General features: G+C 35.9%; 3 protein-coding genes and 1 long non-coding RNA gene across 6 annotated transcripts; all 4 read right to left on the reverse strand.

Annotated features, from left to right (window-relative positions):
- Positions 1 to 4,409: 4,409 nt before the first annotated feature.
- On the reverse strand, positions 4,410 to 8,800 carry LOC110795341 (protein ALTERED XYLOGLUCAN 9). The gene is made up of 2 exons (XM_022000348.2): positions 6,976 to 8,800; positions 4,410 to 5,407 (listed from the first exon to the last, which is right to left on the reverse strand). The coding sequence occupies exon 1, from the start codon at positions 8,141 to 8,143 to the stop codon at positions 7,097 to 7,099; it is 1,047 nt and encodes a 348-aa protein (XP_021856040.1). The 5' UTR covers positions 8,144 to 8,800; the 3' UTR covers positions 4,410 to 5,407; positions 6,976 to 7,096.
- A 2,810-nt stretch (positions 8,801 to 11,610) lies between these two features.
- On the reverse strand, positions 11,611 to 14,413 carry LOC110795346 (putative pentatricopeptide repeat-containing protein At1g03510). 3 transcript variants are annotated; one of them, XM_056842339.1, is made up of 5 exons: positions 13,056 to 14,413; positions 12,879 to 12,955; positions 12,340 to 12,468; positions 11,987 to 12,115; positions 11,611 to 11,895 (listed from the first exon to the last, which is right to left on the reverse strand). In XM_056842339.1, the coding sequence occupies exons 1-2, from the start codon at positions 14,311 to 14,313 to the stop codon at positions 12,936 to 12,938; spliced, it is 1,278 nt and encodes a 425-aa protein (XP_056698317.1). In that variant the 5' UTR covers positions 14,314 to 14,413; the 3' UTR covers positions 11,611 to 11,895; positions 11,987 to 12,115; positions 12,340 to 12,468; positions 12,879 to 12,935. The 3 variants fall into 3 exon arrangements, with proteins under 3 accessions (XP_056698317.1, XP_056698316.1, XP_021856045.2); XM_056842338.1 differs by having other exon boundaries at positions 11,612 to 11,895; positions 12,890 to 12,955; XM_022000353.2 differs by lacking the exon at positions 12,879 to 12,955 and having other exon boundaries at positions 11,686 to 11,895; positions 13,056 to 14,410.
- A 368-nt stretch (positions 14,414 to 14,781) lies between these two features.
- On the reverse strand, positions 14,782 to 19,033 carry LOC110795348 (uncharacterized). Its single transcript, XR_002535232.2, has 6 exons — positions 18,510 to 19,033; positions 18,251 to 18,369; positions 17,882 to 18,046; positions 16,779 to 16,884; positions 16,338 to 16,513; positions 14,782 to 15,079 (listed from the first exon to the last, which is right to left on the reverse strand). It is a non-coding gene; the product is annotated as an uncharacterized lncRNA (long non-coding RNA).
- Positions 19,034 to 20,894: 1,861 nt separating this feature from the next.
- Positions 20,895 to 27,138, reverse strand: LOC110795342 (eukaryotic translation initiation factor 3 subunit B). The gene is made up of 11 exons (XM_056843569.1): positions 26,923 to 27,138; positions 26,605 to 26,842; positions 26,379 to 26,525; positions 23,627 to 23,755; positions 23,274 to 23,402; positions 23,099 to 23,182; positions 22,867 to 22,991; positions 22,600 to 22,787; positions 21,915 to 22,452; positions 21,670 to 21,778; positions 20,895 to 21,460 (listed from the first exon to the last, which is right to left on the reverse strand). The coding sequence occupies exons 1-11, from the start codon at positions 27,027 to 27,029 to the stop codon at positions 21,125 to 21,127; spliced, it is 2,130 nt and encodes a 709-aa protein (XP_056699547.1). The 5' UTR covers positions 27,030 to 27,138; the 3' UTR covers positions 20,895 to 21,124.
- Between the last annotated feature and the right edge of the window lie 598 nt (positions 27,139 to 27,736).

The following is a 27,736-nucleotide window of genomic DNA, read 5'->3' on the forward strand; positions in this document are numbered from 1 at the left end:
CCCCTCTCCCTTGAATGCTTGTTATAATGAGGTGCATTCTAATGTTTATGATAATCATGTATATTCTAACGACTTATCTAACCCTTGCATGGATATCAATGTTTTGCCTCATGATTCCACTGTTGCTTCTCCCGTGTATTATTGTGAACCCTTGCCCAATCCTGTTCAACCCGAATCAGAAAGCATAGATAGCTTCTTAGAGGAATTAAGAAGATTAAACTCTGAGATTGAGATTCAGTGTACTAGGTCTCAAGAGGCTACTAATGAGATTATTAAAGCTAGTAAGGCTACTCTTGAGAGATTTAGAAAAGTTCAAGAAATTATTGAAAATAATGATTCGAGTTGTGTTGGGGATGGGGGTCAACTGAGTGAACCCATAGGCAACCAAGAGTGGGAGGAGCTTATAACAGAGGTTGAGGATGAGTTAGAGGATGATGATTTGACTGTTGGATCAATGGATGAAGGATTTGTTGAAACTGAAAAGCCATATGTCATAGAGCAAGTCTATGAGGAAGTTGAAGTTGATAAAACCCTTGTTGTTGTGTCAACCCCTACCCCTCATATTCCAAGTCCAAGAAGGGTTATTCTTAGCCCCGTTTACACCGTCTCACTCCCCTTCTCTTTCCCCATAAAACCTTTGCTTGAGGATCTTCCTCCTCCCCATGAAAATCAAAATCCCAATGACCCAATAGAGTATGTTCCTCTTTGTGAATCTTTCGCAGGTACTTACAATACTTACAAAGAAGAGGTGGATGCTTTGCAGAGAGCTCTTTATGGTGATGAGCCTGTCCACCATGAATTCCAAAACACAGAGAGAGCTATTTCATTGATCATTGAGGTTGAAGAATCAATAGTCCGCAAAAACAACTTCCATAAGGAGAGTATGCCTACTTTCTCTTTTCCTTCCTTTTCTTATTCTTCTTTTATTGTTGTTTTTTTCTTTTTGTTCTTCTTCCTTTAGACATCATACTCCTTACTGGCATAGAGTTTATTCGGACTTTATGCAAATGTTGTTGTTGATTATCGTGCATGTCTTGTTGCACGAAAGTTTTGCGAGTGCGCATGACAAGCTTTTGCGCTCGTTCGTTGGTTATCTACTAACCAATCTCTTTGCGTGAGGCACATAAGAGTTGGAGCCGGAGGGGCTTAATGAAGATTGAGACCCTCGATCTGCACTCCTTGAAGCACTGAGGACATTGCTGAGTTTGGCTTGGGGGAGGTATGTGTTACTGCTTTCTAGAGTAGTTTATCGCTTTTGAAAAAAAAAACAAAAATACGTTCCGATGAATACAAAATCATGCTTCCCTGTGCCCCTTTGATTGAAAATTGTTTTGATTCTTGATATTTGATGATGACCAATGTAGATGTGTTAGCCATGATTTAATATTCGATTACTTTGATGCCATGACATGAGTCAACTCTGACTAACTATTTGTGGACTTGGTGCTTGGCTAGTTGACTTGGTTAGGAATGTGTGATAGGTACCTGGTGTGTCATTGATTTTGAGTATTGGTTTGCAACTGTTAGTAGTGTTTTATGACTCATATACATGCACATTGTGGAGGACAAAGGCATTTTTTTTCTATTTAGGTAGCCTTCAGATGAATTTAGATATGTTTGTTCCCTCTTTTTTCTACCCATGTTGGGCTTGTGCCCTTTATTCGGTGACTGACCACATTACAAGCCTGTGAATTCCCCATTGGTTACTAGTCCCAAGCCTAGCTTGGGGGAGCTAATAGTAGTGAGGTGAGGGAGTTGTGGTATGGTACATTTTGAGCATATTGAGTATTGGAAAAGGGAGTTCTTCTTATCATATTTGTTGTTGAAATAATGAGTTGAAAAATGAAAGAGATGAGAAAAATAAAACAAATGTGGAGGTTTCTAAAAGAAAGAAAAAAAGAGATTGAAAAAAAAAAAAAAAATCTATTACTCTCAGAAAAAGTTCAAAGTATTGTTTCAATCAAGTTTTGCAAGTTCATATCCTTATGCGTGGTTGATTAGAATTGTGAAAAAAGGCAAGAAAGTATAGTGTGGTTTGTTTGTTGTTTTATTCATGTGTTGATTGGGAGAGTTGGGTCATCATTTATGGTTGATCGTGTTTTGCTAGGATTTATGCTCCCCAGAGCCAAGGCTTTAAGCTCACATTTTACCCAAATTTACCACACTCTTACCTAAGCCTAACATTACAAGCTTTGAAGACCTTCCGACCTTTGTGCATAGAGTCATATTAATGTGAAAGTAGTTGTTTATCAATGCAAGTTATGACATGACATATTCCGAGTCGACTATTAGGTTGAGTGCATGTTCTATTAAACACACAAGTGTTGTGAGTTTGGGAGGGCATTGTTCACTTATATGCTGGGAGGAGAGCGAACGGGTACATCTTTTACCCGCCACATAAATGAGTGACGAGTGTGTGAGCATTAGTCTTGAATTCCATTGTGCACTTGTGGTTCGCTTTGCGTGAAGATTGTTAGGGAGGATTTGTGGTTGGGTGGATTTGATTGGTTGACATTGATGCATGCTCGTTAGATTTTGCCTTGAATTATGTTTTACATTTTGAAATACGTTGGGGGTGAAGTTGGTCTTGTATTCATCGATGATTTCCTTGCTTAGGGACAAGCAAGGATCTAGCTTGGGGGAGTTTGATATGTGTGTTTTATATAGAGTTTTTAACCCCGTCCCTTAGTACTTTTTGATCTCAAATGAGCTCTTCGGAGCGATTTTTAGTACTAATGTGCTCCTTGTAGTGTGTTTGTAGTTTCAGGTTCATCATTGTAGGAATTAGCATATTTTTGTGCATTTCCTACTCATTTGAATCAATACAAGAGATTATGTACTTTCGAGAGCACAAACATTAAGTTTGAAGAGTTTTGAAGCAAAGCGAATAACGAAGGAAGTAGAAAAATGACTATAGTCCACTATTTTAAGAATAATTCAAGTTCTACAACTCCAAATGAATTAATTCTAATTGGGTTGGATTCTAGACTTCAATAGCTTTCCAACAAGTGGTCACTCGCCTAATTCCGACGAATAACGAAGGAGATATGACGTTTTGAAGATAGAGGATCGTGCAGTTTCAACACGCGCCTGATCGGGCGGGCTACGCCCGATCCGGATCGGGCGGTCATTCTGGGCGCTATTCTGGGCATTTTGCAACCGCCCGATCCGGCGGAATTTCGCCCGATCGGGCCGACTATCGAGCACATCGCCCGATCGGGCGAAGCGTCGCCCGATCGGGTGACGCCAACCTCCAGCGTATTTCGCGAGTTTTTATTTCCGATTTTGGGCTCTATTTTGGGCAAACTATAAATACTAGCCCCTTATATTTTTAGTGACATCTATTATTCTAGTTTCTAATACTTAGTTTATTTTTAGTTTCTCTCTAATTTGTTCAAATACTTAGTTTTTAATTCCAAGTAAAAATTCAAGCTTTATTATTTCATTATTCTTCAATTCGGTATTGTTTCTTACTTTAATTTATTTTATTGCTTTAATTATGTTTTCCATTATGTTAATTGCGTTGTTATTTATTATCATGAGTGAGTAGTTTAAATTCTAGGGTTTAGGGGATCCATGAATGCATGATTGGGATTATATGTGGACTTGATTATTGATTGATTGATTATAATTTCTATAGCTTATTATTATTGCTCGTCAATTCTGTTCGGCCGGACTATTTTGATTTGAGTTTGATTACCTTAGATTATGCGCCGAGAGGTATAAATCTGATGTTTTTGGTCTGTGGCTATTAGATAGGAATTATTTCTAGTACATAGCGAGAGCCTGCTAGTTGTTTTATCCTAAGGAATTCATAAGATTCGAGAGATGCATGTTTTCCTAGTTATGATTGTTAATTGATTGTTATTGTCCGTTGTCCAATCCCGGTCTGCATTTATGGTGAACCGCTGCCCTAGATTCCCTTAATATTGTTATATTCCAATTTGATTATTTGTCTTAGCTTAATATACAAACCAATCCAACTCTTTGTTATCAGTAGTCTAGATTAGTTAATTAATAGTAGAAAGAACACTGTTTCCCTGTGGATACGATCCCTGCTTCCCTTGCTATATTTTTAGTTGGTAAACGTTAGGTTTATCTTTGATAGGAGTGCCATTTAACCTGTCAATTTTTCGAAACAAAACCAAACTCAGATGTATACTCGAATTTGACGTAATACCAAGCTCGAATCTTTTCTTCAACGTGACGCACCGCGAAGAGGAATTGATCTTCTAATATAGGTCTTTGCGTGATAACCATAAACTCTCCAAACTCAAATATCGGTAAACGACACCATATGATCAAAATAACTCACATCAATAATCACATTCTCTCCACTAGCAAACTCAAACATAAATTCTCGATAGTTGAGAGTCCCACATCTCATCGCATTAAATCAATACCAAACAAATAAACTCTCAAAGTACCCATAAGAAAATACGTAGTACGCACCAGCAAGTTATAACACTCGCAAAGTCGCATCAAACCAAATATCTATACAATGCTCCCAACTTTTCTACCAAATATTCACAGCGGAAGTATTTTATTAATAAATCCTCTCATGCAAGCACACTGTAAAAGGGTAATTAAATCCTTAATACATACAGTAGACAATAAAAACAAGACAGAAAAAACAAGGCTTCTTGTCCATGGGAAAATCATCCAGGTCGTACCCAGGGCTGCCGCCACAGCAGGGTCTAGGGGAAGATCCAATTGTATGCAGCTTTACCCTTATTGTTGTCACAGAGAGGCTGTTTTCCAGGAAGCAAATCATCCAGGTGAAGAGGGCCTGCAGTTGCATCTGATGGGAATTGTAACTGTAATTGACAGATGCTGTCAGTGTAATAGTTCCACTCTTTCAAACTATGATGATGGTCATCATCAACAGAAAACTCAAATTTTCAGTTGGATTACCCTCATTGAAAACTGTCATCATCATCATCCTCATCCTCATTGTTGCTCAGCGGAGCAAGAAAATTCAATCCCCAAGAATAGAGGCCTTCAACAACGTATTGCTATAGTAACGTATGATCATCCGGGTCACGCTTTCAGGCAAAAAGCTGACTTAACTAAGATATTCGAGATTGTCCTTTAACTTTTAATTTGTAGGCCTCTTTCAAGGAACATTTCAAGTAAAAGGATCCTGAAACTATAGACATTGGCACAAGACCATACAGATGATCTATACGCATGCGAAAACTGCCAACGAAGACTTGTTTTGGAGATTAAGGTCATCTCATAACCCTCTGGCATTTCCAACAACAATTAATACAATACCATTAGCCAGGTAGGCAGTGTCTTTTTACTTTTTTCCAGCCACACAATAAAATAGGATCACCGTTATTTTGACTTTGGCCCTCTGCTCAAGAAAAGTCCAGCAGCGCAGTCTCATTTGCCTTAGTATTGACTGAAAAAATTGTACAATTCATGAAAGATATGAACATAAAACTGTTTCTTCTGAAATATGTTGTTATCTATTTCTGGTGCACCCAAACAGTCAAATAATAGTTTCCCCTTGAAATGATAGAATACTAATCAGGGATTCAGGGATGTGAGAGTTCTGTTTGTATGACGAGGAGGTGGGTGAACATTTAGGATAAAAAAAAAAGGACAAAACCACGCCAAAAAAACCCAAGCTCAGAAAGAGGTCCCCAAAACATTCAAAAATTTTGCAATTCCACATTAATCCTAAGTTTTTGGGATGCATCAAAATTGGAACAAGCCTAGAGGCGCCAAGTATCTGTTGAAAATTTCTTCCTTGGATAGTACTACCTTATCTTCTTATTCCAATAATTAAAATATTAATAGAAGAATGTAAGTAACTTTCCCCTCCAAGGCAATGATCTTCTCTGTTCTTCCTTCTAACCCCTTTGTTGTTAAGTTCATTTCGGATTCAGGAAGGAAGGTGCCCTTCACCATCTGTTGATATTTCCGCCTTTCTTTACTTAAGGCAGGACCCAAACACATAAAATAAGGAAAGATTCAATTTTCAATTAAAGCTTTGAGAATTACGAAGTAATTTATATTTGCACTTGTCATAGATGTGGGAGACGCATGTGACATTGGAGCAAATATTAGGGCTGCATGACTTCCAATTTAAAGGAACTTTTGGGCTGCATTGGGAGCTTTGCTGCTAAAGAATCAGCTCCTTTCATATGAGGTCACTTCTAGTCAGGAGTCATGGAGTTAATTTTTACCTTATTTCGTTTAGTATTGCTCCAAATAATAGGAACATTGTTCAAACTTCTGCACATTTTGGTGCAGAGGCAATTCAAATAGGAATTCAATGATCAATCAATCATCTTTGCTGATTTAAAAGAAACAATGAAACATGTTCTCTGCACTTGAGTTTCAGTAGTTAGGTTAAGGGCCTTAAGAGTTAAAACTCAGAAGAATGCACCTAAAGATTAGGATAACACTCTACAGCAGCATCATGTTGATGCGCACTGTTATGCAATTTAGATTACCAAAATTTCTAAATTTCACCACACTTTCTCAGTGTATTCAACTACAGTTTCACGTACCACTAACATTTCCATGATAAACATAAACTCAGCTGTTAAAGTGGTAGCATGTAAGTTTAGCAACAATTAGGTTTACAAGGACAACCGATATGCTTGATGACACCTTCCTTATATTGCAACTGGACAATATTCATTGCGTAGTTCCAAGTCATTACTACAAATAAAAGATAAAAGTCCAGCAAGTTCACCTAGTATAAGATAGCAAGAAGTGATTTTTTTTTTAAATCTCTTGATTGTTATTCCATCAGCGCAACCCTATACTTGTACATCTTCCAAATTTCTAACTAAATCGAATAAAAAACATTCAGGGCTTCCCCTTTGCCTATAGCATACAAGTGTTGTAAGCATACCATACTAATACACGTTTTACTAGCTAAGCCATAAAGAAAAATCAAGCAACACTAAGATAAAATTCAAGCTAACAGTTAATTCAAAACGTAAAGAAGAATACCTCAGGCAACACCTAAGATACGTGAGTACAGTGATGAAGCAATCTCTTACAGAAGACCGAAAGCTTAGGATCCATCAGAGATGCTACTAGTAATCAGTATCAGAGAACGGCCATGCCATCACTACAATTTTTGTTGAGATTGGATGAGAAGAGCATTAAGCATGACATGGACTGCTGCTTCATATACAACCCCGTCATAATGCATTCCATCTTCTGTACATCTTACCCCACAATTCTCACTCAAAGACTGAATATCCAACAACACAAATGGGCCACCAGGCCGTAAAAGCTTAGCACCACGAAACCCTAACTCATAAGCATATAGTGTCTCACTACTCATTTTCTCTCTCTTCTCTTCAGTATTCAGCATCGAGTTTACCAATGTCGGCATCCCCAACCAAAACAAATGGGGCTGAGATTTACCCACCAACAACGGCATCAAAGAACGACTCAGAAGCTGCAACGAAGAATCATAATGTGTTGCATTATTAACATGGAGCATATGCCAAAGACCAGAACCCATGACCAGAACATCAGGGCAGCTGTGATTCCTATTCAACCCCAGTACCATGTGAGTCAAATTATTAACATAAGGTGCCCAAACAAAATCCAACTTCAACCCAACTCTATCAACAACCAAATGGTAATCACTATGCCTCTTAAACAAATCCCCTCGAACCGAAACCATTTCTTCCTCAAACAACACCAAATCCAACAACGAGAGAACAAACAATCGAGCTTGCGAGTCCCCCGCAACCATAACCCAGGATCCATTAAGCAAATCTCCAACATCATTCCTACCCAATTTCTGAAAATCACAAGCTAACACATTCTCGTCTGATAAGACCCATTTCCATGAACTAGAAATGTTCACATTTCTAGGGTGATTCCTCCATTGGATCCGGTGAAGAAATGACAGACAAGATTCACGATTTTCAAGAACTACTAACGTTGAAGATGAAGATGATGATGATGAAGAAACATCGGGAAAGAAATCAGTGATTGAAGGAAAGTAAGGAAAAAGATGAACAGCAACAGCAAGAGAGATGAAAAGAGCACCACCAAAGAATAACACCTTGTTGCGGCTTAAATGCCACCCTGCTAACGCCATTGGAACAAGAACTACTATACAAGCCGCCAATACCCCTAATTGGACGGCGCCAATCATTGTCAAAACTAAAAATACCCCATTAAATATTTAAATCCCCAAATAAGGGGAGAATTCGAAGATTATGATCTGGGTATTCAGTATTTTTTCCGTTGAATCGAGTAGCTGAAACTAACAAAACCCCATCTATTCCATCAATTAATTCCCAAAAAAGGGAAATACACGATTTTGATCTGCCTAATCAATAATCTTTTTGGATTCAGTATTCTGGGATGTAGAATCGAGTAGTTTGAAAACTAACAAAAACCCCCAGAAAATCAATCAATTAATTCCCAAAAAGGTGAAAAAGTCGAAGACTTTGATCTGTCTATACGATACATCTTCAGTTCATTTCTTAGTTTTTTGCATTTGAATCAAGTAGTTTGAGAGAAGTAGTAGGAGTTTGAAGAGGAGAGATTACCTTAAAAGTTAAAGGTGCTGCAATGGCGGAAACTGTGGAATAAGGGTGTGATTGAAATGGGGGAACAACAGGGGAAGAGAGAGAAAGATGGCGAGCTGTCAATGTCAAGGAATGGCGATGCAACAAACGACGATGGAGAATCGTGAAGATGAAGGATGGTTCTTGGCAATGGGGCGTCGTCACTTGACTCAACTCTCAAATGCGGTTCTAGTTGTAAAACACACATTCGCTCGTTGTTTGGGATGATTTTACAATCGTCGTATAAAACCTGAAGTTAAGTGGCAAAATATGTCATCAACTTGATAGTTTGCAACGCGCGGATGGTGTAGGCGTCTGCACGTAGATCTACGTGCACCTTGCACCAAAACGCAAAAACATTAAAAGAAAACGTAAAAAACAAAAAAAAATGAAAAAGAACTTAAGAAACTAAACAGAAAGAACATAATAGAGTAAACGAAAAGAACATTAACTAAAACCTGAAAAGAACACTAATGTTAAAAAACTAAAGAAAATGTACAAAAATGAAAATAAAATATTCTCTCTCCTGATAACATATACTCCGTAAAAAGAAAAATTATTTTTCAAAAAGAACATCGTGTGAAAAATGCAACAGAAAAACAAAAAAAAAACATATTATCGATAATATTATAAATATTAAAAAACTGTACAAAGGTTAAAAAGAACACAAAATAATTAAAAAAAGAACAACAACTTTTTTACAAAACACAAAGAACAAAATAAAAATTAAAATAAAATAACAAAAACTCAAAATTAAAAAAAAACGACAACAAAAAAAAGAAAAAAGTACAAAACACATGAAAAAGAACAACATTTTCTTTTTCCTTATCAAACAAAAGAACAGAATGAAATGGACGAAAAGAACAACAAATCTATGTTCTTTTACTAGTTGTATTTATTCTTTTCAAACCATTTAGTGTTCTAATTAAAAATACGAAAACGAAGATATTTTGATGCACTTAAAACTAGATCTATATTTTTATTTAAATGTATTTTTGTTCTTATCCCACGCATCAGATCTATGTTCTTTTATTAAGTGTTATTTGTTCTATTCAAACGATTTTATGTTCTAATTAAAAAGACGAAACGACGATTTTTTGATGCACTTAAAACTAAATCTATATTTTTTTTAAAAGTATTTTTGTTCTTTTACCACGAATCAGACTTTGTTCTTTTTTAAGTGTTATTTGTTCTTTTTAAACCATTATATGTTCTTTTTTAACAATCTTATGTACGTTGATATAAAAGAACAAACTATGTTGATTTAACAGAACAAACTATGTTGATGACACAGTAAAAGTAAAGTTGGGAAAAGAACATAACCATTTGAAAAGAACATTAGAGGAAAGAACAAGGAAACGTACCTTAAACACTTGATCAACATTTATCAGGAGCATCAAAATCTTTTAATAAATCTTCAAAAACTGATCTCAATCCTCGGAAAATATCACGTTCTCCAGATATTCTCTTGCTTCGAAAACTAGCCAAATTAAACTAGTGTTTTTCTTAATTCACTCATTTTCAACAAACGAGAAACATTTAGAAGGAATTTTAGAGACAGAATAAGGAGAAAATGTATTTTTTTACTCTTTTATTCACCATCTCACTCTTTCTCTCTCAAAAATCCTCTCTTATGTTTAGAGAATATAAATCCCCTCCTCTTTCTCTCTCTAAAATGTATTTCTAAAATGACTAATGGTTATGACTCATAAGTACAATTATTATATATATAGTTGCTGAAAAGTAGAAAATGAACAAATAGGAAGTAGAATCAAAGAATTGAAGAACAGAGAAGGAGAAAGGAAAAATTGTTAAAGAGTGTATAATGAGAACCGTGCACGTGTTTTTATTTTATTCTTTTAACAGAGTATTATAAAAAGAACAAATGAAAAGTCTAAAAGAACAAATATAAAGACTATAAGAACAAGCCAAGTACTTTGTCCCACAATAACATATGATTCGGAATCATCATTTTCATCATTCTGTTATGAATTATCAAGCACATTATTCATAATATCTAAAAATAATAGGTTAACATGTATAAAAACAAGAAAAAGAACGCAATCAAAAGAACAAAGATAAGTAAAAAGTAACAAGAAAAATAACACAATAAAATAAAAAGAACAAGTTATGAAACGCAAATGAAATTGAAAATAATAAAAAAAGAAGAACACAATAAAATAAGAGAACAAATTATGAAACACAAATGGTCAATTTTTCTACTATAATGAAACTGTTCTTTTAATACGAGCATAATGAAACTGTTCTTTTAATACGAGCATAATGAAACTGTTCTTTTAATACGAGCATATGTTCTCTTTTTAAGACGTAAAACTGTTCTTTTCTGGAAAAAAATCGTAATTACATAATCAAAATCTTCAAAATCAACGATCAACGAAATAAGCGTGTTATTACATAATTTGATTCATTAAAATCATCAAATTCATCAAAACGCGATTGTTACAAAATCAAAATCATCAAAAACGCAATTATTACAAAATCAAAATCATCAAAACATACCATTTATTATTACAAAATTGAAAAATTACCTCCCAAAATCTTATTATCAGCTGCAGAATTCAGATTTGAAGAAGAAGAATCAATTTAATTTGATGTTGAAGCAGAAAAATCAACGAATATTTGGGGATTTTCATTACTTTCTCTCTCTAAAACCCATTTAAGAAAACCTAGTTCACACTTTCTCTCCCCTCTTCACAGTTTGAATTCAAAACATAAAACCCAGAAGAATATATATCGCCAAAATAACAACGAATCAAATAAAAACGCGATAAACATAGCTGAAAAGAACAGACCCTTTAATGTTTTTTTTGTTCAGGGGAATTGTTCTTTTGTTCAAGGGCATTGTTCTTGTTTCTGAGAATTTAATGAAAATGCGTGTTTTGTGTTTAATGTTGGTTGTTTTAATCCTGGTGCACCTAGAGCTACGTGCACACGCCTGCACCATCAAAATTGCGGATAGTTTGACGTGTTCATATCGGTAATCAAGCAATATGGCCCAGCGCCCAGAGTATACTCCATATATATTACTATTTATGGTAATTATGCATAACATGTAACCTGCGACCTTCAATAATTGATAGGGATAAGTTAACCGCTGATTCTGACAATAAAACGGTAGCTACCTCAATCTTTGAATCGTGGTCGATTGTGTTTAACATTAAATCTACACTATCTAGTTGATTGAATTTTATTTTCTTGTATAATTTTTTTTAAAAAAATCCCTTCCCCTTCCTCCGGTCCCCTGATTGCTTGGTTCATGACTGCTGTAAGTGACAAGGAAGTTCTCTCCAGGAGAAAAATCAATGAATTTAACCTACATTGGAACACATTTGGCATCAGTAAGCGCATAAATCAAATCAACTGTTTAACCTCATGTAAGACGCAGATACAGATAAAAATAAAACCATAGGATGAGCATAACGATGTATGCGATCAAAAGTATCGGCCCCGCCCCAGACAGCAGCGCCTTGGTGGTGGACTGTAGCCAAATAAGTGCCCAATGGTGACCATTGAACAAAGCTTTCGGTCCAAAACTGCAAAGACAAAAAGGAAACCAATGATCAACATAAAAAATATGATGACGCATACTCTAAAAATAATGTCTAAAGTTTCCCTTGTGAATTGAATTGAAGGGAAACCTAATTGCTAGCAAAAATCAAGCTTCAAAACAACTGGATAGATTATGAAAAGATACATGTTGACATCTATTTGTGAATAATGTATAAAGGAAGTAGGAAAGAAAAAGGTTAATGCATACCCGGCGAGTATAAACAGGATCTGGCTTCATGTGTCTAGCATCATTCCACAAGACCTCTGTATGTTCGCCAGCACGAATAACAAACTGATCTCTAGCTTTTGAATCAGTAAGCCAGTGCTGTAGATTTTTCTGCAAGGCCATAAAAGCATAAAAATTATTATTGCTGGTAAGAATCAGCAGTAGATGCCCTTTACTTTGGCACACTTGTTTCCTCTAAAACGAAAAGAAACAGGTCACAGACAGAATCGGAAGAAGAGCACACTCAGACACGGTCCCAATATCTTGAAACAACCAAGGGTTTCTAATCTTTTTATAATTATGATCTATCACTTCAGAATTCAAACGCAGTATTACTTGTCACTCTTAAGTACGGAGTACCAATAAAATTAAGAGACAGATACGCCATATGTGTTGTAAAGGGGGTGTTACTAAGGTTCAGAAGAAAGATGGTTTTCCAGAATACACTGAATGTCAAAATCTCTATAAGCCATAAATCCATAATCTAACAAACATTCAACTACGAGAGGTTAGAGGAATACATCATACAAACCATTTTCTCCCCTATCCTTTTCTGTATTCACGCTCATCTTCTCCAATCACATCCAACTAATAAAGTCTATACAAAGCACAACAAGACATTAGTAAATGAACAAAGACAACAGTGATGCAGAAACCCAAACACAGTTGCTGTCTTCCTGACTACACCCAACTGCTACCTGGTGTTATTTTCACTCGTCTCTCTTTCATTTCATTTCTCAAGTTATTTGCTTCTTCATATCTTCCAGCATTTGCATAAATTCTAGCTAACAGCACATAATTAGCAGCATTATTGGGTTCTATCTCAAACAATGCTCTTCCAGCAACCTCTGCAAGGTCAACCTCCCCATAAGTTCTGCAAGCCCCTAAAAGCGCACCCCAAGCTTTTGCAGTGGCCTTTACAGACATTTTGGCCAATATGTCGTAAGCTTCATACAATCTCCCTGCCCTGCTCAGTACGTCCACCAAACAGGAGTAGTGATCAGTGGTTATTTCAATACTATAAACCTCTTGCATCCTTGCAATGTACCCCTTTGCTTCATCAGCCAATCCTGCATGACTACAAGCTTTTAGTACTCCCAACAAAGTAATCCCATCGGGCTTTACTTTCGCATCTTCCATATCATCAAATATTTCCAAAGATTTTCTTGCCTCCCCATGCAATGCATAAGCTGAAATCAAGCTACTCCATGCCACAACATCTCGATCTCTCTCCTTCAAACTATAGAATATCAAATTAGCATAATCAACACATCCACATCGCCCATACGCTTCTACAAGGCAACTCCTAAGCTGGGGATTCGGATCAATATCGTTTCGTAGTGAATAACCATGAATCTCCTTAATTAACCTGAGAGACCCAACACCTGTACACGCAGCAAGCAAAGCCAGGGCAGTGATAAAATTTGCTCTCAATCCAAACCCCTGCATCCTTCTGTAAAATGCAAGAGCCTTGTAAGACCCATCATCTAACCTCGACAAACCATCGATAATCGAATTGAATGTCGAAATATTAGGAGCCACATCCATAGTTTCAAACAGCCTTAAACCCAGGGAAACGTTATTAGAGTGCGCATAGAGGGATATCATAACATTCCATACAACATCATTTCTGTTGGGAATTTCATCGAACAGTTGTCGTGCAGAAAACAAAGAAACACATTTCCCGTAAAAATCAACAAGCGCAGAAGCCACAAATGGGTTTGATAGAAGAGAAGATTTGGTTAAGTGGGCATGAATGGAGGTGCCAAGAAGTGGACGACGGAGGGCTGAACAGGATTTGAGAGTGAGAGGGAAGACATAGGGGTCGAGTGGCAGAGCAAGTGCGGAGTGAATGTGGTAGAAGAGAGAGAGAGCTTGATCATGGCGGCCTTGATTAACGTGGGATGTTAGCTGCTTTGTGTAGGAAAGCAAGCGTAAGAAGCTGGAATTGCTCATGTTTGTTGCAAGCTCGCCATTTCTTTCTCTTGTCTTCTCACTTTATGTCGGTACTCCTGCCTACTTGGTAGATCAAATGGTTTTTTCATGAAATGCTTATAAGGTTTAACAAAATGCACCAAAATACACATGTGGGTTTCAATTCACATATTATACCCCTATTTAAATTTACGTAGTATTTTATACCAAATATCTTTATTACTAACGGAAGTCTAACACCGTTAGTCACTAATGTTAATTAACTTACTTTACCCCCTAATTAAACTAATTAAACCTAATTGACTTTAATTTTCTTTTCCCTAAAAAGAACTTTAATTTTTTTTTTTGTCGTCTCTTTCCTCTTTATTTTCATTCTTTCGCTACTCTTATCTTATATTCTTACTAGTCTTATTTGCACGCAATGCGTGCGAATATAAAAAAGCAAATTTAGACCCCTTAAGCAAACTTAATGTAAAATCAAGATTAAACATCAATATTAACAAAGAACACAATTTTATAATTCTTTTATTTTATCTTAAAAGAATTTTGAAACGAAAAATACACAATTTCTATTATATAAGTGAATAAAGTAAGCAAACTACATACTTTAAATTGCAACATTATGTACTGAGAAATCTTATCTTTTCCATATATTTTTTGCGTCAAAGAATTGGGTTGGGGGTACAAACTACAAAACTAACTGTGCTACCAAACTGTATTTGCCCTCCTTAGAGCCACATCATCTGCGATCCATCTGTGTACACCTCGAAAGCCTTCAATCCATCAACTGTTACATAAAAATTCAAAATAACAATTAGGATAAATTCATGAATTCAAGCCATACATAAACACAACACCACCTAAAATGCAAATGCACCGGCATTCCTCCCATCTGGCAACCAACCCATCTCAAGTTCGGATTAGTTAGGGTCTATATATTAGTCTTTGGATTACCTAATCTTTTAAATATCCACTTAAACAGGCATTAAAACATATAGTCTTGCATTATTCATTTAGATAACAGAGAGATAATTATTCCTTGGGGAAAAAACGGCTTGACAGCAATATCAGGTCTAAACATAAGCAGTAGTAGTAGCAGCAGAAACAACAACAATAATAGCAACAACAATAACAAAAAAAAACAGCACCAACAGAGCAACGATGTCAAAGAGATGGTCTACAACAGAGCAAACTCATATATAGTGAGCCGCGTACTTATGTCACCTCTCTTTACTTTGCTATTACTCCTAGATTGCATTGTCCTTGTCAATGCCATGCTAGAAATCAGAGAATAGGTCAGCAAAATCTCTACAAAGCAGATGGTTCACAGTTTCGCAACCAAAAATGGACATTAAGAAAGAAAATGTACGACTGTACAAAATATGTCAGTTAGACTTGGCATTCTGAAGTTAATTTTCATGGTATCTTTATTATATATTACACCTAGAGGAGCCCAATCTGAGGTACGGGATTAATACAGGGGAATAGAGTCATTGCTATCTTATTCACAACTTACTACCTTGCTTTCTATTTCAAGTCATTCCACTTAAATAGTACACTTCACTTACAAAATAGCAAGATCTCAAATGGACCAACACAGTCCAAGTCTAAACTCAAGGAAGCAAAACAGCCTGAAGCTACCATAGCCAATAAAGACAAACCCCAAATAATAACAATCAACCTCTACCCACAATCATTAAGGTAATGAACAAAAAATTAATCTTAGAAATTCAAAAAACAAACAAATTTTGAGGCATTTCTCAATGTTGTCATTTGATTGATTAAACACCTTACAGACAGAACCAAACAACATATTTGAGAGTCAATGAAGGAGAAAAACTGGCTTACAACAACATTAAAAAGAGTGGATTTGCCAACATTATGACCAACAATTAAAACAGCTTTGCATTCTCAATTAGTAGATGTCCAGCTGTTACCCATCTCGATAACAGCTGAGCTACACCCAATTGCCAGATTCAAACTTATAATTTCTATTATTCGCAAACACAGTTAAAATAAAATTGGAAAAAAAGCTAGGAAATTACCTGTCAGCTTTAGAGACGGCGCCAATTCAGCGCGAAGCTGCCTCATCTCCTCCAAGGGACGATGACCGGCTGGGCGGAGGCCATCTGGGCTGACGAAATCCATTGCTGCTCCTCTCTACTCTCTATCTCTCTCTAACACACTGCTCTTAAATTACTTGCAGAGGTTTGTAGACGACCTGAATTAGAGAGCGATTTAGGAAGTTAGGGCAATACACTTATCTATGTAAATATTCAATCATTCATGTAAATAAATTAAACCAATTGTGTTATTATTATTTACTTAACCACATATATTCACAACTATTAATCTCCCGTTAAAAATTGAAATTGGGGTTCAAAGAAATCAGTTGTTTGCATTTGTTTCTAAAGCCATTCAAGAGTTGTAGTTCAGATCATTAAAAAAACCATAACTTGAAAACAATATAAAGAAAAAGAACGAACCTGGAAAGTATCAGCAGGGAACAATCATTTCAGATGTCAGAAAAGCATAAACCATAATTTCTGGAGGGTATCCGTATCACTGATTATCTGTAAAGAACTTACAAACCTGACATGAGAAACAAATCATTAGTCACACATGCAACATAATTGAATAGGGTTGATCAACATAGAACAACAATTTTATCATTGAAAGATTCAGGAGAGAAACTTTAAAGCAACTAAAAACAGGAAGTAATCGAAGAACAACTACCAGAGCAAACAATATTTTCTAGATCAACCCTATTACTTCCTGTTTTCAATAAGTAAACTTCCTGTTTTCAGTTTGCTTGAAATCACGGAAAGATTTTAGGAGAGAAACTTTAAAGCAAACTGAAAACAGGAAGTAATCAAAGATCGACGACAGGAGCAAACAATATTTTCTAGATGGTCTAGTAAGCGACTTATATTATCAGCATTTCTAGATTTGCACCCGAGGCGACATAAGAAAGTCATTAAGAGACCTTTCACCGAGGGATCTTTGTCTGTTAATATGATACACATTATCATATGAAATCAAATAACGATTACCAATGTGTATATGTCAACCAAAAACAAATAATAAAAACAAAGAACCCAGAAAAAAAAAGAAAAAAAAAAACACGAACGTAGAAATCTGAGTCTGCAAAGAAAACCTAGAAATCCAAAGCTAAGAAAACGATATCACAATTCTCTACACATCTTCTAAAACCTTTAGAGAATAGAGATTAATCCCAGGGGAGGCAGAACCAATCAATTTTAGTAAATGAGTATGATTCCTATCCAGTTTTCTCCTCTTTCATACAACTTCAACTTCAACTATACATTTCAATTTCGACATCCCCAACCACTAAAGAAAATCAAAACCGCCAAACAAAATACAACCATTATTTAATTTTATTTTGATAATTCTATTTTTTTATATAGAAATCAGCATCACACTCAAAGCGTATAAGAGAAATCTGTACAAATGCAAATCGCAAGAACGATCTCAGCATTGACTAAAATAGTCTAATAGAATTCAACTCCAAATTAACATAATTTCTCTCAAATAAATTATCAATCAAACTCACAAGAAGAATACTTACAGACATCAATTTCATCCTCCATACTATTGAATTTTTTCACATCTTCATTATTCAGCTTCATTTTCTTCAAATTCCGAGGAGCTTTCTTCTGATTATTTCCACGCTTTCCCATTTTCTCAAAAACAAATTGCAGAAACCTCAGCAAACTAAAAATTAACTAAAATCCTGATAAAAATTCACAAAACCAAATTAAATTATTAACACCTAATTAAAAAAGGAAATCAAATTATTGCTTGAAAATAATCACAAAATGAAATTAAATTACAAACACCTAATTAAAATCCTAATAATTATAAAAAAACTAAAAAAAATCCCCAGAAAAAGAAATCTAATTTAAACAAAACAGAAAAGCAAATGAAGAACTTTTACCCGATAATTGAAGAAGATCGATCAAACCCAGGAATTTCACCCAAATTTATAGAACCCTAATTGGAGCGCACTAAAATTCAATTGGAGCAACAGCAGGATTCAATTCCAGATTTGCAATTCTGAGAAGATTAAATTAGTCAGAAAATTGAAATCAAATGAATCCATCATCTGAATCCCTCTTTTATTTGAATAAATCAATCAGAAAATTGAAATCAAATTGAAAAAGGGTAAATTACGATTGGAATTGTAAAATACTCACCATTATTGTTTTGGAAACTTCTACTTTCTGGATTCGCAGCCGGAGTATCCTGTAAAGGAAAAATCGACCGAGCTTGAGTCACGTTGTGTTGAATTTCTGAGTAGGCGGAAGCCATTGAAGAGCAGATTCGAAAGGATTGAGAGAGAAAGGGCGATGGAGTTGAGAGTGAACGGACGTGTGTTCTGGGTAATTTTAGGGCTTGGAATCAAAGTGGTTTAATTAGGGGGAAGGTATTACCGTCTTTTTCTTTGGGGACACGAAAAGTTAATTTACTATTTTAACCTCAGCTGTTCCTTTATATAATAGAGATGGTTCACTTCTGAGAACATCAACCACCTCTCCCATTTCCATGGCAGCCAAAACTCCTCACCCCAAATCCACCTCTCCACTCCTCTCTGCATCTGCTAAATTCTGCAACAATGCCCCATACTCCGCCGCATCAACATAATCTTCAAGGTAAGCATTAATGTGATTAATCAACTAACAACAATCAACTCAACTCCACTCCACTTAAAGCCCAATCCAAGATCTTATTTCTTCCTTCACTTTGAGCAAGGTTAGCAAGTTTTCGATTCCTTGCTCTTCTCTCCTCCTCTTCTCTCTTCTCTTCAATTCCTAACTTAAACTCCTAAATTTTCGATTAAATTCATGCAACCCCAACTCCATTTAAGAAACAACGAAGCTCTCTTGATGAATATAATTCAGATACCCAACTCCATTGAAGAAGCAACAAAGCTCTTGATTAAATTCATATTTTCGAACCCAGAAGTTACATTAATCGGATCAAACCATAAAGATGTTAATTCAGAATTTAGGGTTTGGCAAATCAAATTGGGGATTTCAGCACGAATTGTGAAGCTAATTGATGATATAATTGATCGAAGGAGAAGCATTATTGTTCGATGAATTTTATCATAAGTTTTTTATATTGGGGAAAATTTCAAACCTAGATTTTTGAAAAGTTTGATTGAATTTCGAGTGAATTGAAGTTTAGGTGATGAATATCATTTTTAGAAATGACGCAGGGAATTTCGAATGAATTGGGGTAATGTTTGAATGACAGTGGAGAGATCAAATCGAGAATGAGAAAAACGAACGAGGAAAGAGAAAAAAAAAGTTTTTTTTGTAACTTTTTTGTTGTTAAATCTTTAGTTTTGTTAGGTATTAATCAGGTTTATTTGGAGGTTAATTGTCAATAATTAGGATAAATAGGTAAATTAGCACTAATGACTAACGGCGTTAGACTTCCGTTAAGTAATAAGGGTATTTGGTGCAAAATAATTTAAATAGGGGTATATTATGTGATTTGAAACACGCATGTGTATTTGGTGCATTTCGTTAAACCTCATGAGCATTTCATGAAAAAACCGTTGATCAAATCCAATACTCCTCGAGTGTTACAAGTTATGTGTGCGAACAAGAAAATAAAATTATTCATAAAGTTTCTCAAAATGTTGACATCAAAGTAAATAGGGATAGATATTTCTTCTATTTTTGTGTGATTGTTCAATTGAATTTGTTTAAGTTTGTTATATGGTAAAAAGAAACTACAAAAATGTCAATAGGTTATTTAGGGATGATTTTAGCTGATTACGTACTTGGCCGCTTGCTTCTTCAAGTCAAACACCTAAAAAAACCTTGGGTGTTTTTGAAAATCATATTCGCAGTTTAATCAGAAAATCGATCATTAATTGAGAGAAACTAAAGGGAGAATGAGTGGTTTGTTTTTTTAGATTGATTAGATACCATTTCATGTGAGCACTGTTGAGTATTTATATGATTGTGTGGTGGAAATTTAGTCGTCTGCCTTTTAGGGGTAGCTTTCTTCCTTGATTTTACTGACTCAAGTGTACTCTCGTCTTTTCGCACATAGTTGTGCTGACCATGTTTATGGCTCGAACAATTAGTCACACGCTTGACTAGGAGATGACCTCTTCGAATATCGTGTGTCGAGCAAAATTTTATACAATGCACAATCTACTCTCTTTCAAGTTGATCTTGGGTTTTGTAGATTTTCAGGTGGTAGGTTGTTGTCAAATGCACAAGTCATAACGCATATGATTTACATATGACATCATTAGGTACTTAGTATTTTGATCACTGGGTAATTTGGGTCAAGGAACTTGATATAATTGCAAAACCTACGCCTAGTTGGGGTAAGTGGGGCCTTGCATATCCCATTTTAATTTGGCTTTTCATTTGGTCCCACCGCCACATCACCTTTAAAATTCAGTTGAGAATTTTAACATGTTTTTAAATTTGGCATTTGAAAAAAATGATTTTAATTTTAACATGCACAAGTTTTTGATTGTCAAGTGAATTGTGGCATAAAATCAGAAATAAAATAGGAGAATGAAACTCGGAAAAATGGTGTTGTAGAAAGCATTATGAGCAAGTAAAATCTCTCTATAAACCAAAAAACTCTTGCAAGTAAACAGGATTGATAAACAACAAATGCCGAATCAGAGCCTATTGTACAGATCCATACAACGAACATATCAACTAAAGCAATAAATTAAAAAGAAAACTAACTGCAAGAAGTTGTTGTCTCGGCAGTCAGTGATTCGAACGTTGAAAGTAATGGTGAAGCAAGGGCAGTGTATAATGGGCCTTACTTACTGCTCGTAATCGACTATTTCTTCTTCAACACCCACAACCTCCTCATACTCAACTTCCTTAGCCTCGTATTCCTCATCGTCATCACTTACTTCACCCTCTCTAAGATTTTCTCTTTCCAATTTCTCTTCTTCGTGGTACTTTTTCCATTTGTTTACCCACGACTCCCATTCTTCCTTCAACTGTTTCCTCTTCTCACGATCTTGTTCACTAAGCAACAGAGACACGTCCTGGTCTTCGGCTTCATACTTCTTACTGTACCGTTTCAAATTCTTTGCAATTTCCTCTTCCTTTTCTGGAGTCAACAAAGTTGGCGGTCTAGGGCGCCATATAAACTGAAAAAATAATAAATAAATTAAAAGAAAGTTTATTATTTTTATGAATGACAACAATACCACTCACAAGCCTATTAGACAGTCGACAATGCCTAACCTACTATTGTGACCAAATTGACTCTAGTCCCATAAAGGGAGCACCAAACAAGTTTTGAGAGTCCACATCAATGCAGGTTCCTAGGCTTAGTTATGTTCAGTAGTTATCTTACCTGAAAGAAATGGTCCTTTAGTATTCTATAAAGCAGTTTCCCATTGAAGGACCAAATGTTGAACCCATTCTCCATCTCATGAACTGAAGTAACAGCAGTTGCGACATACCTACAAAAAGTTTGAAGACAATTGATTAATGCATTAAAATGAAACAAAGCCTCAGAAACCATAGCAATCCAACTACATCGAAAATAAGAATTGGGAAGAAATTTATTATTTACCAAACTCGTTAATAAATATTTACCTTCCAGTAGGATCCCACTCAATGTCAGTACACATGAAATGCTCAGTTGTGGCCATAGTTTCAAGCTCATCAACATTGAAAAACTCAAGCTGCCCGTTGAATCCTTTCAACCCAGCTAATATAATATACCGACCACTAGGTGACCAGTAAAGTGCATTAGCTTGCTTGCTCTTAAGAGTTGTGAGCTTAGAAACTCGGCTTGTGTGGTGAGCAGTCTTCATCGAGTAGAAACTTACATCAGGCCTTGGGTTATCACCATGGATAACAGCAAACCTATGGCCCTTGGGCTCCCATGAAAACGCAATGATCTTGTCATTCTTATTTTCAAGCTCTAAGACTTCAATAGGTATGTCACGCTCCTTGATCCGGAAAAGCTCAAAGCCAGTATATGTGCTTTTCTTGGTTTTTGTATACCTGTCAACTTTGACTGCTAGGTACTCTCCATTGCTTTGCCAATACATTTTACAATCACTGACACTGAACAGATTCTTCTGTCTAATTTCCACTTTGCTTGGGATCTGATATAAACTTACCTGTAGTAACAGAAACATTATTAGAGGACAATAAAACAACAGGACATTCTAATCCTAACCTTCATAAAATTGCCTATTTTCCTTCATGTGAACACCAATTCGCCCAAAGCAACAAGCTCGGGAAACAAGAAAAACAAGGGGACTTGCCTTAGCTGGTTGGTTTCCAAGCTCTGGAACAAAAAGTGCCAATATCGGATCTGTAGGAGACCAACAGAAATCCATAACATTTTCCACTTTTATAGACTTTTTATCTATTAGACTAAAGGTCTCTGTTTCATACACAGAGACGACGTTCTTCCCTATTCTGGCAAAATATTTGTCATCTTTTCCACCAGCCCATCTACACACAAACAATATCCATATAAGCAACATGAGTAAAAGTTGGACACTGGATTCAAATTGAAGTTTAGGATCATTACTTGAAAATGGGCCAATTGACCCCAGTCAAACCACCAGTTCCACCAACTGCAAACTCATCAGCACTTCCTTTGAAATCTCTCCTCACCTTTCCAGTCCTCACATCAAAGATATTGATTACAACCCTCTGATCACATGCACAGAAATAAGGGTCAGTGATCATTCTACCAATCAAAGCAACTCATTACAGAAAAAGAAAATATTCATGGGTCTGGTGAAATGCAAAAAACCTACATGCGTATCGCGGGGATTGCTTGGTTCATGACTGCTGTAAGTGACAAGGAAGTTCTCTCCAGGAGAAAAATCAATGAATTTAACCTACATTGGAACACATTTGGCATCAGTAAGCGCATAAATCAAATCAACTGTTTAACCTCATGTAAGACACAGATACAGATAAAAATAAAACCATAGGATGAGCATAACGATGTATGCGATCAAAAGTATCGGCCCCGCCCCAGACAGCAGCGCCTTGGTGGTGGACTGTAGCCAAATAAGTGCCCAATGGTGACCATTGAACAAAGCTTTCGGTCCAAAACTGCAAAGACAAAAAGGAAACCAATGATCAACATAAAAAATATGATGACGCATACTCTAAAAATAATGTCTAAAGTTTCCCTTGTGAATTGAATTGAAGGGAAACCTAATTGCTAGCAAAAATCAAGCTTCAAAACAACTGGATAGATTATGAAAAGATACATGTTGACATCTATTTGTGAATAATGTATAAAGGAAGTAGGAAAGAAAAAGGTTAATGCATACCCGGCGAGTATAAACAGGATCTGGCTTCATGTGTCTAGCATCATTCCACAAGACCTCTGTATGTTCGCCAGCACGAATAACAAACTGATCTCTAGCTTTTGAATCAGTAAGCCAGTGCTGTAGATTTTTCTGCAAGGCCATAAAAGCATAAACATTATTATTGTTGGTAAGAATCAGCAGTAGATGCCCTTCACTTTGCCACACTTGTTTCCTCTAAAACGAAAAAAACAGGTCACAGACAGAATCAGAAGAAGAGCACACTCAGACTAGAAACCACGGTCCCAATATTTAGAAACAACCAACAGTTTCTAATCTTTTTATACTTATTGATCTATCACTTCAGAATTCAAATGCAGTATTACTTGTCACTTGTAAGTACGGTGTACCAATAAAATTAAGAGACAGATACGCCATATGTGTTGTAAAGGGGGTGTTATTAAGGTTCAGAAGAAAGATGGTTTTCCAGAATATATTGAATGTCAAAAGCACCACTGCCCCAATAAAACAAACACTAATAAAGCAAACTAATTGTTTATCTTCAACTTCTGTACTCTGTTGAAAGTTTAAGAGGACCCAAAATTAGCAAACAGAGCTTTCAGTCATTGTAGGTCCAAAGCACAAGCAAGCATTCAGGCTATTCAAACTCGTCATACAATGGTTGTAAAGGCAACCAGAAAACCCACCTCTGGGTTCCCTTTGCTACTCTCAAGTCTCACCTAGCCTCGCCACAGGAAAAGGACTTGAGCCAAGTTAACCTCACCACGCCAACGGTCTATGAAACAATGAGGTACCTCCCTTAACCTCAATCCTACGCAAATACGTAAGGTAAAAGAAACAACTGAGAGGCACCAGAATGCAGTACAACAGAGAACTTATTAGAACATGGATATCTAGGGAGGCACTGTAGAGAAAACCATGCATAAAGAAGATCAATACCCAAGGAATAGTAAAAGAGATAGAGAATCTAAAGCTGCATAGCATTGAAATAGAAACAGAATTTAAAAAGGAAAAAAAGCCAAATTCTTAAAAGAATAGGGAACAAAGAAACTCTACTTAAGATTACAGAAAACTTAATTGTTTTAAGAAATTTAATAAAAAAATTAACACTTACTTCAGAAAAGAATATATCTTATATTTGGTGTTAAAAATAAATATGATTTCCTTCAAAGAACTTAAACAAATAAAAAGATTTCAAAATAATAAAAATTACTGTATAAAATAGGTTTAGAACTTTGACTTTGCTTTAGATAATCAACCCTAACCAGCAATTCATATATAAAAGCTACCACCAAGTTTGATTATTCATTTCCTTCTTTCTTTTCCATAATTGAAATTTCTCACTCTCCACCCCATCCCTTTTCCCTGCGGCACTGCCGGTCCACAAGTATAAGAAATGTCTAGTACAAATCTAAAAGGCTTTTATCCATTACGTTGAAGTATGTTCAGATTACTCAAAAAGAAAACAGCTCTAATTGATGGTGGGCTGGGCTGAGATCATTTGATTGCACAAAACACAGACTTGCGCTTTACAAACAGGCAAGTGCTCGGATTTAACCTTTTTTCCTTTCCGTCGGTTTGTTTGCGGGAGCAAAGGGAGACTGGAAACGAGAAGCATGTGTCGCTTTAAAATATCTATTTCCTAATCCAAAACATATCAGGACCGACAAATGCTGCTCCAACAACATTCTTGTGTATCAAAAATTAAAAGGGCCCGAGAGATGCAATGCAACATTACTAGCAGATACAATAACTAGAAGACTAAAAATAAATATCACGAGCCAAATAAGGTGTGTGTATTATCTTAGGAAGTGAAGAAATACTAATACGTTGAAGACACAAAACCATAAATTTAAATATTTAATGTCTCAAAATCCAACGGTTAGGAGAAAATAAAACTGGTCTAAGCTTATACACATGAGGAACAGCACATAAATGCATGTAAAGAACGAAAAAACTACAAGCATTCTTACAGCAGTAAGAGAACCAGACAAGAAGGTGTATATGCTACCTTATCAATCTCTACGTACCGAGAAACTGGGCATCAAACTATCTACACCAAACAAATTACTACACCTACTCAAATTTTGGGAGGTGTCTATTGAAGTTCAACAGCCAAGGAACCTACTGGGCACAAAAAGGAAATAAAAATTATTACAAAACCCATGCACAAACAATTGTTCTATCTTCCCCCATATTTGTGGGACTAAAATTTGAAGACAGCTTGATTTTGTATACATACAGAAAGGAACGCAATCCATAACATAATACAACGGAAAAACTCTGCTACAAGTAAAATACAAAATTCTGCAACAAAGCTATCACAGAATTATTAAATACAAACCCTTCACTCCAATGAGGGGCAAGTTTCTATGAGAAAGCATAACTATTTGATTAGAAAGTATATCTATTTGATTAGAAAGTATAACTATTTACTATTTGATTAGAAAATATAAACTATTTGAGCATAATAGTCCGATCACATTGTGTAACTATTTGATTAGAACGTACGTATTAAATATTAATCTTAGTGCAACTATTTGATTAAAAAGTAAAATCACAATGTGATTTTACATAAAATAGTTGTGAAATCATATCAAAATATTTATGTCTTTGTGTCAAATAGTTTGTACCAACGATACAATACAATAGCAGTCAAAAACTCCACAATCAAAAGTACCCAAGTAACTCGATACAAATACTTTATTTCAATGTTAAAGCAAACAAAAGCTCCGCGAAAAAACAATCAAATTACCGTAGGAGTGTACGGCTTTATCTCGGGTGGAGCCCATTCATCAGGAACTTTCATAAACTTATCAATTTCATCAAACAAATTAACTGCAAAAATATGGGACTTATCCAACTTGTACCCATGAGTCTTCTCCTTCGCAAGCTCAGCTTCCTAACAAAGAAACCAAAATAAAATCAGGATACATAATTAATCAGATAGAAGAAAGAGAAAGTGAAGGAAAACACCTAACCTGAGGAGTATTATACACGATGAAGCAATAACCAAGTGTTTTCTCGGTAGCAGGATCAACCGGCATCCAAAATCCATTTTCCTTAATCACACCAATTTGACTATAAATCTTACGAATTACACTTTCTAGCTTGTCGAATTTCTCCTTCGGAACTTGCGGAAGATGATCCACTACAATTATGTTCGAATACCCTGGGTCGAATTCAGTATTTTCTTCTGCTCTGAGATCTTCATCATCACTAATCCAAAAGCAAAAATCAAATTATTGAATTTCAATTCATGAATGTTAAAAATAAATAAAGTTGTCATTTTTTGTTACCTTAAGATGCCACAATCTTCGCCGGGAGGGAGGTGAATCGAGTCCAAATCGATTTGGGTGAGGTCGATGTTGTGACTAGCCGCCAATTCGTCGATATCCACCGTCATGGTGGTGGCGTTACAGTGGCGGAAGAGGAGATAGGAAGCGTGGGTTGCGAGTGTGATTAGGGTTTTGGAAGAAGAGAAAGAGGGAAAATTGCGATTGTGCACGGTAGTGTTCTATTTTTTAACCAAACAGAAAAAAAAGAAGTTAGTGTTCTATTTGGGCTTGGGCCAATGAGTTGTTTGAGATTGATCCATATACCTGCGGATATCCTTTCCAAAACGGGTTTTTCATAGACCTGGCAAACGGGTTGTGCCGTGTCGTGTTCGTTTCCGTGTCACTGTTAAACGGGTTGAAAACCTTAAACACTAACATGACCCGTTAAATGAATGGGTAAGAAAAGTCAAACACGAACACGACCTGTTTAATAAACGGGTAACACGGACCTAACACGCCTTACCTGTTTAGTTAAACAGGTCGTGTTCGTGTCATAACTTTTAAACCCATTAAATACGTTAATACTTTAAAGCAAAGAAAACAATGACCCTAATAAATTCCCAATATCACATAAATCCATGAGGCCACAAACAGCGTTGCTCATAAAAGCTAGTACCACAAATACAATACATCCACATGTATTTGGCTATAGAAAGTTCAAGCTAGCCCAAATAAGTTACAGCCTCAAAACACGGGCTCCAAAATATTACAAACCACATAATGCAATTGTTTAAAAGTTTTGGCAAAAGATAAGGATTTAGACAAAATATTGATA

This window comes from Spinacia oleracea, chromosome 4, assembly GCF_020520425.1.
Source record: "Spinacia oleracea cultivar Varoflay chromosome 4, BTI_SOV_V1, whole genome shotgun sequence".
In the NCBI taxonomy this organism is placed as follows: domain Eukaryota; kingdom Viridiplantae; phylum Streptophyta; class Magnoliopsida; order Caryophyllales; family Amaranthaceae; genus Spinacia; species Spinacia oleracea.

Excerpts from the sequence above, each read along its gene's own strand:
- LOC110795342 (XM_056843569.1), bottom strand. The coding sequence starts at position 27,029 with ATGACGGTGGATATCGACGAATTGGCGGCTAGTCACAACATCGACCTC. Across the intron at positions 22,992-23,098 it reads GCAATCCCCGCGATACGCAT|AGGGTTGTAATCAATATCTT; the intron begins GTAGGTTTTTTG and ends GCATGTGATCAG. Across the intron at positions 22,788-22,866 it reads GTCAATTGGCCCATTTTCAA|ATGGGCTGGTGGAAAAGATG; the intron begins GTAATGATCCTA and ends GTTTGTGTGTAG.
- LOC110795346 (XM_022000353.2), bottom strand. The coding sequence starts at position 14,313 with ATGAGCAATTCCAGCTTCTTACGCTTGCTTTCCTACACAAAGCAGCTA. Across the intron at positions 12,469-13,055 it reads ACGAGTGAAAATAACACCAG|AAAAATCTACAGCACTGGCT; the intron begins GTAGCAGTTGGG and ends ATGGCCTTGCAG.
- LOC110795341 (XM_022000348.2), bottom strand. The coding sequence starts at position 8,143 with ATGATTGGCGCCGTCCAATTAGGGGTATTGGCGGCTTGTATAGTAGTT.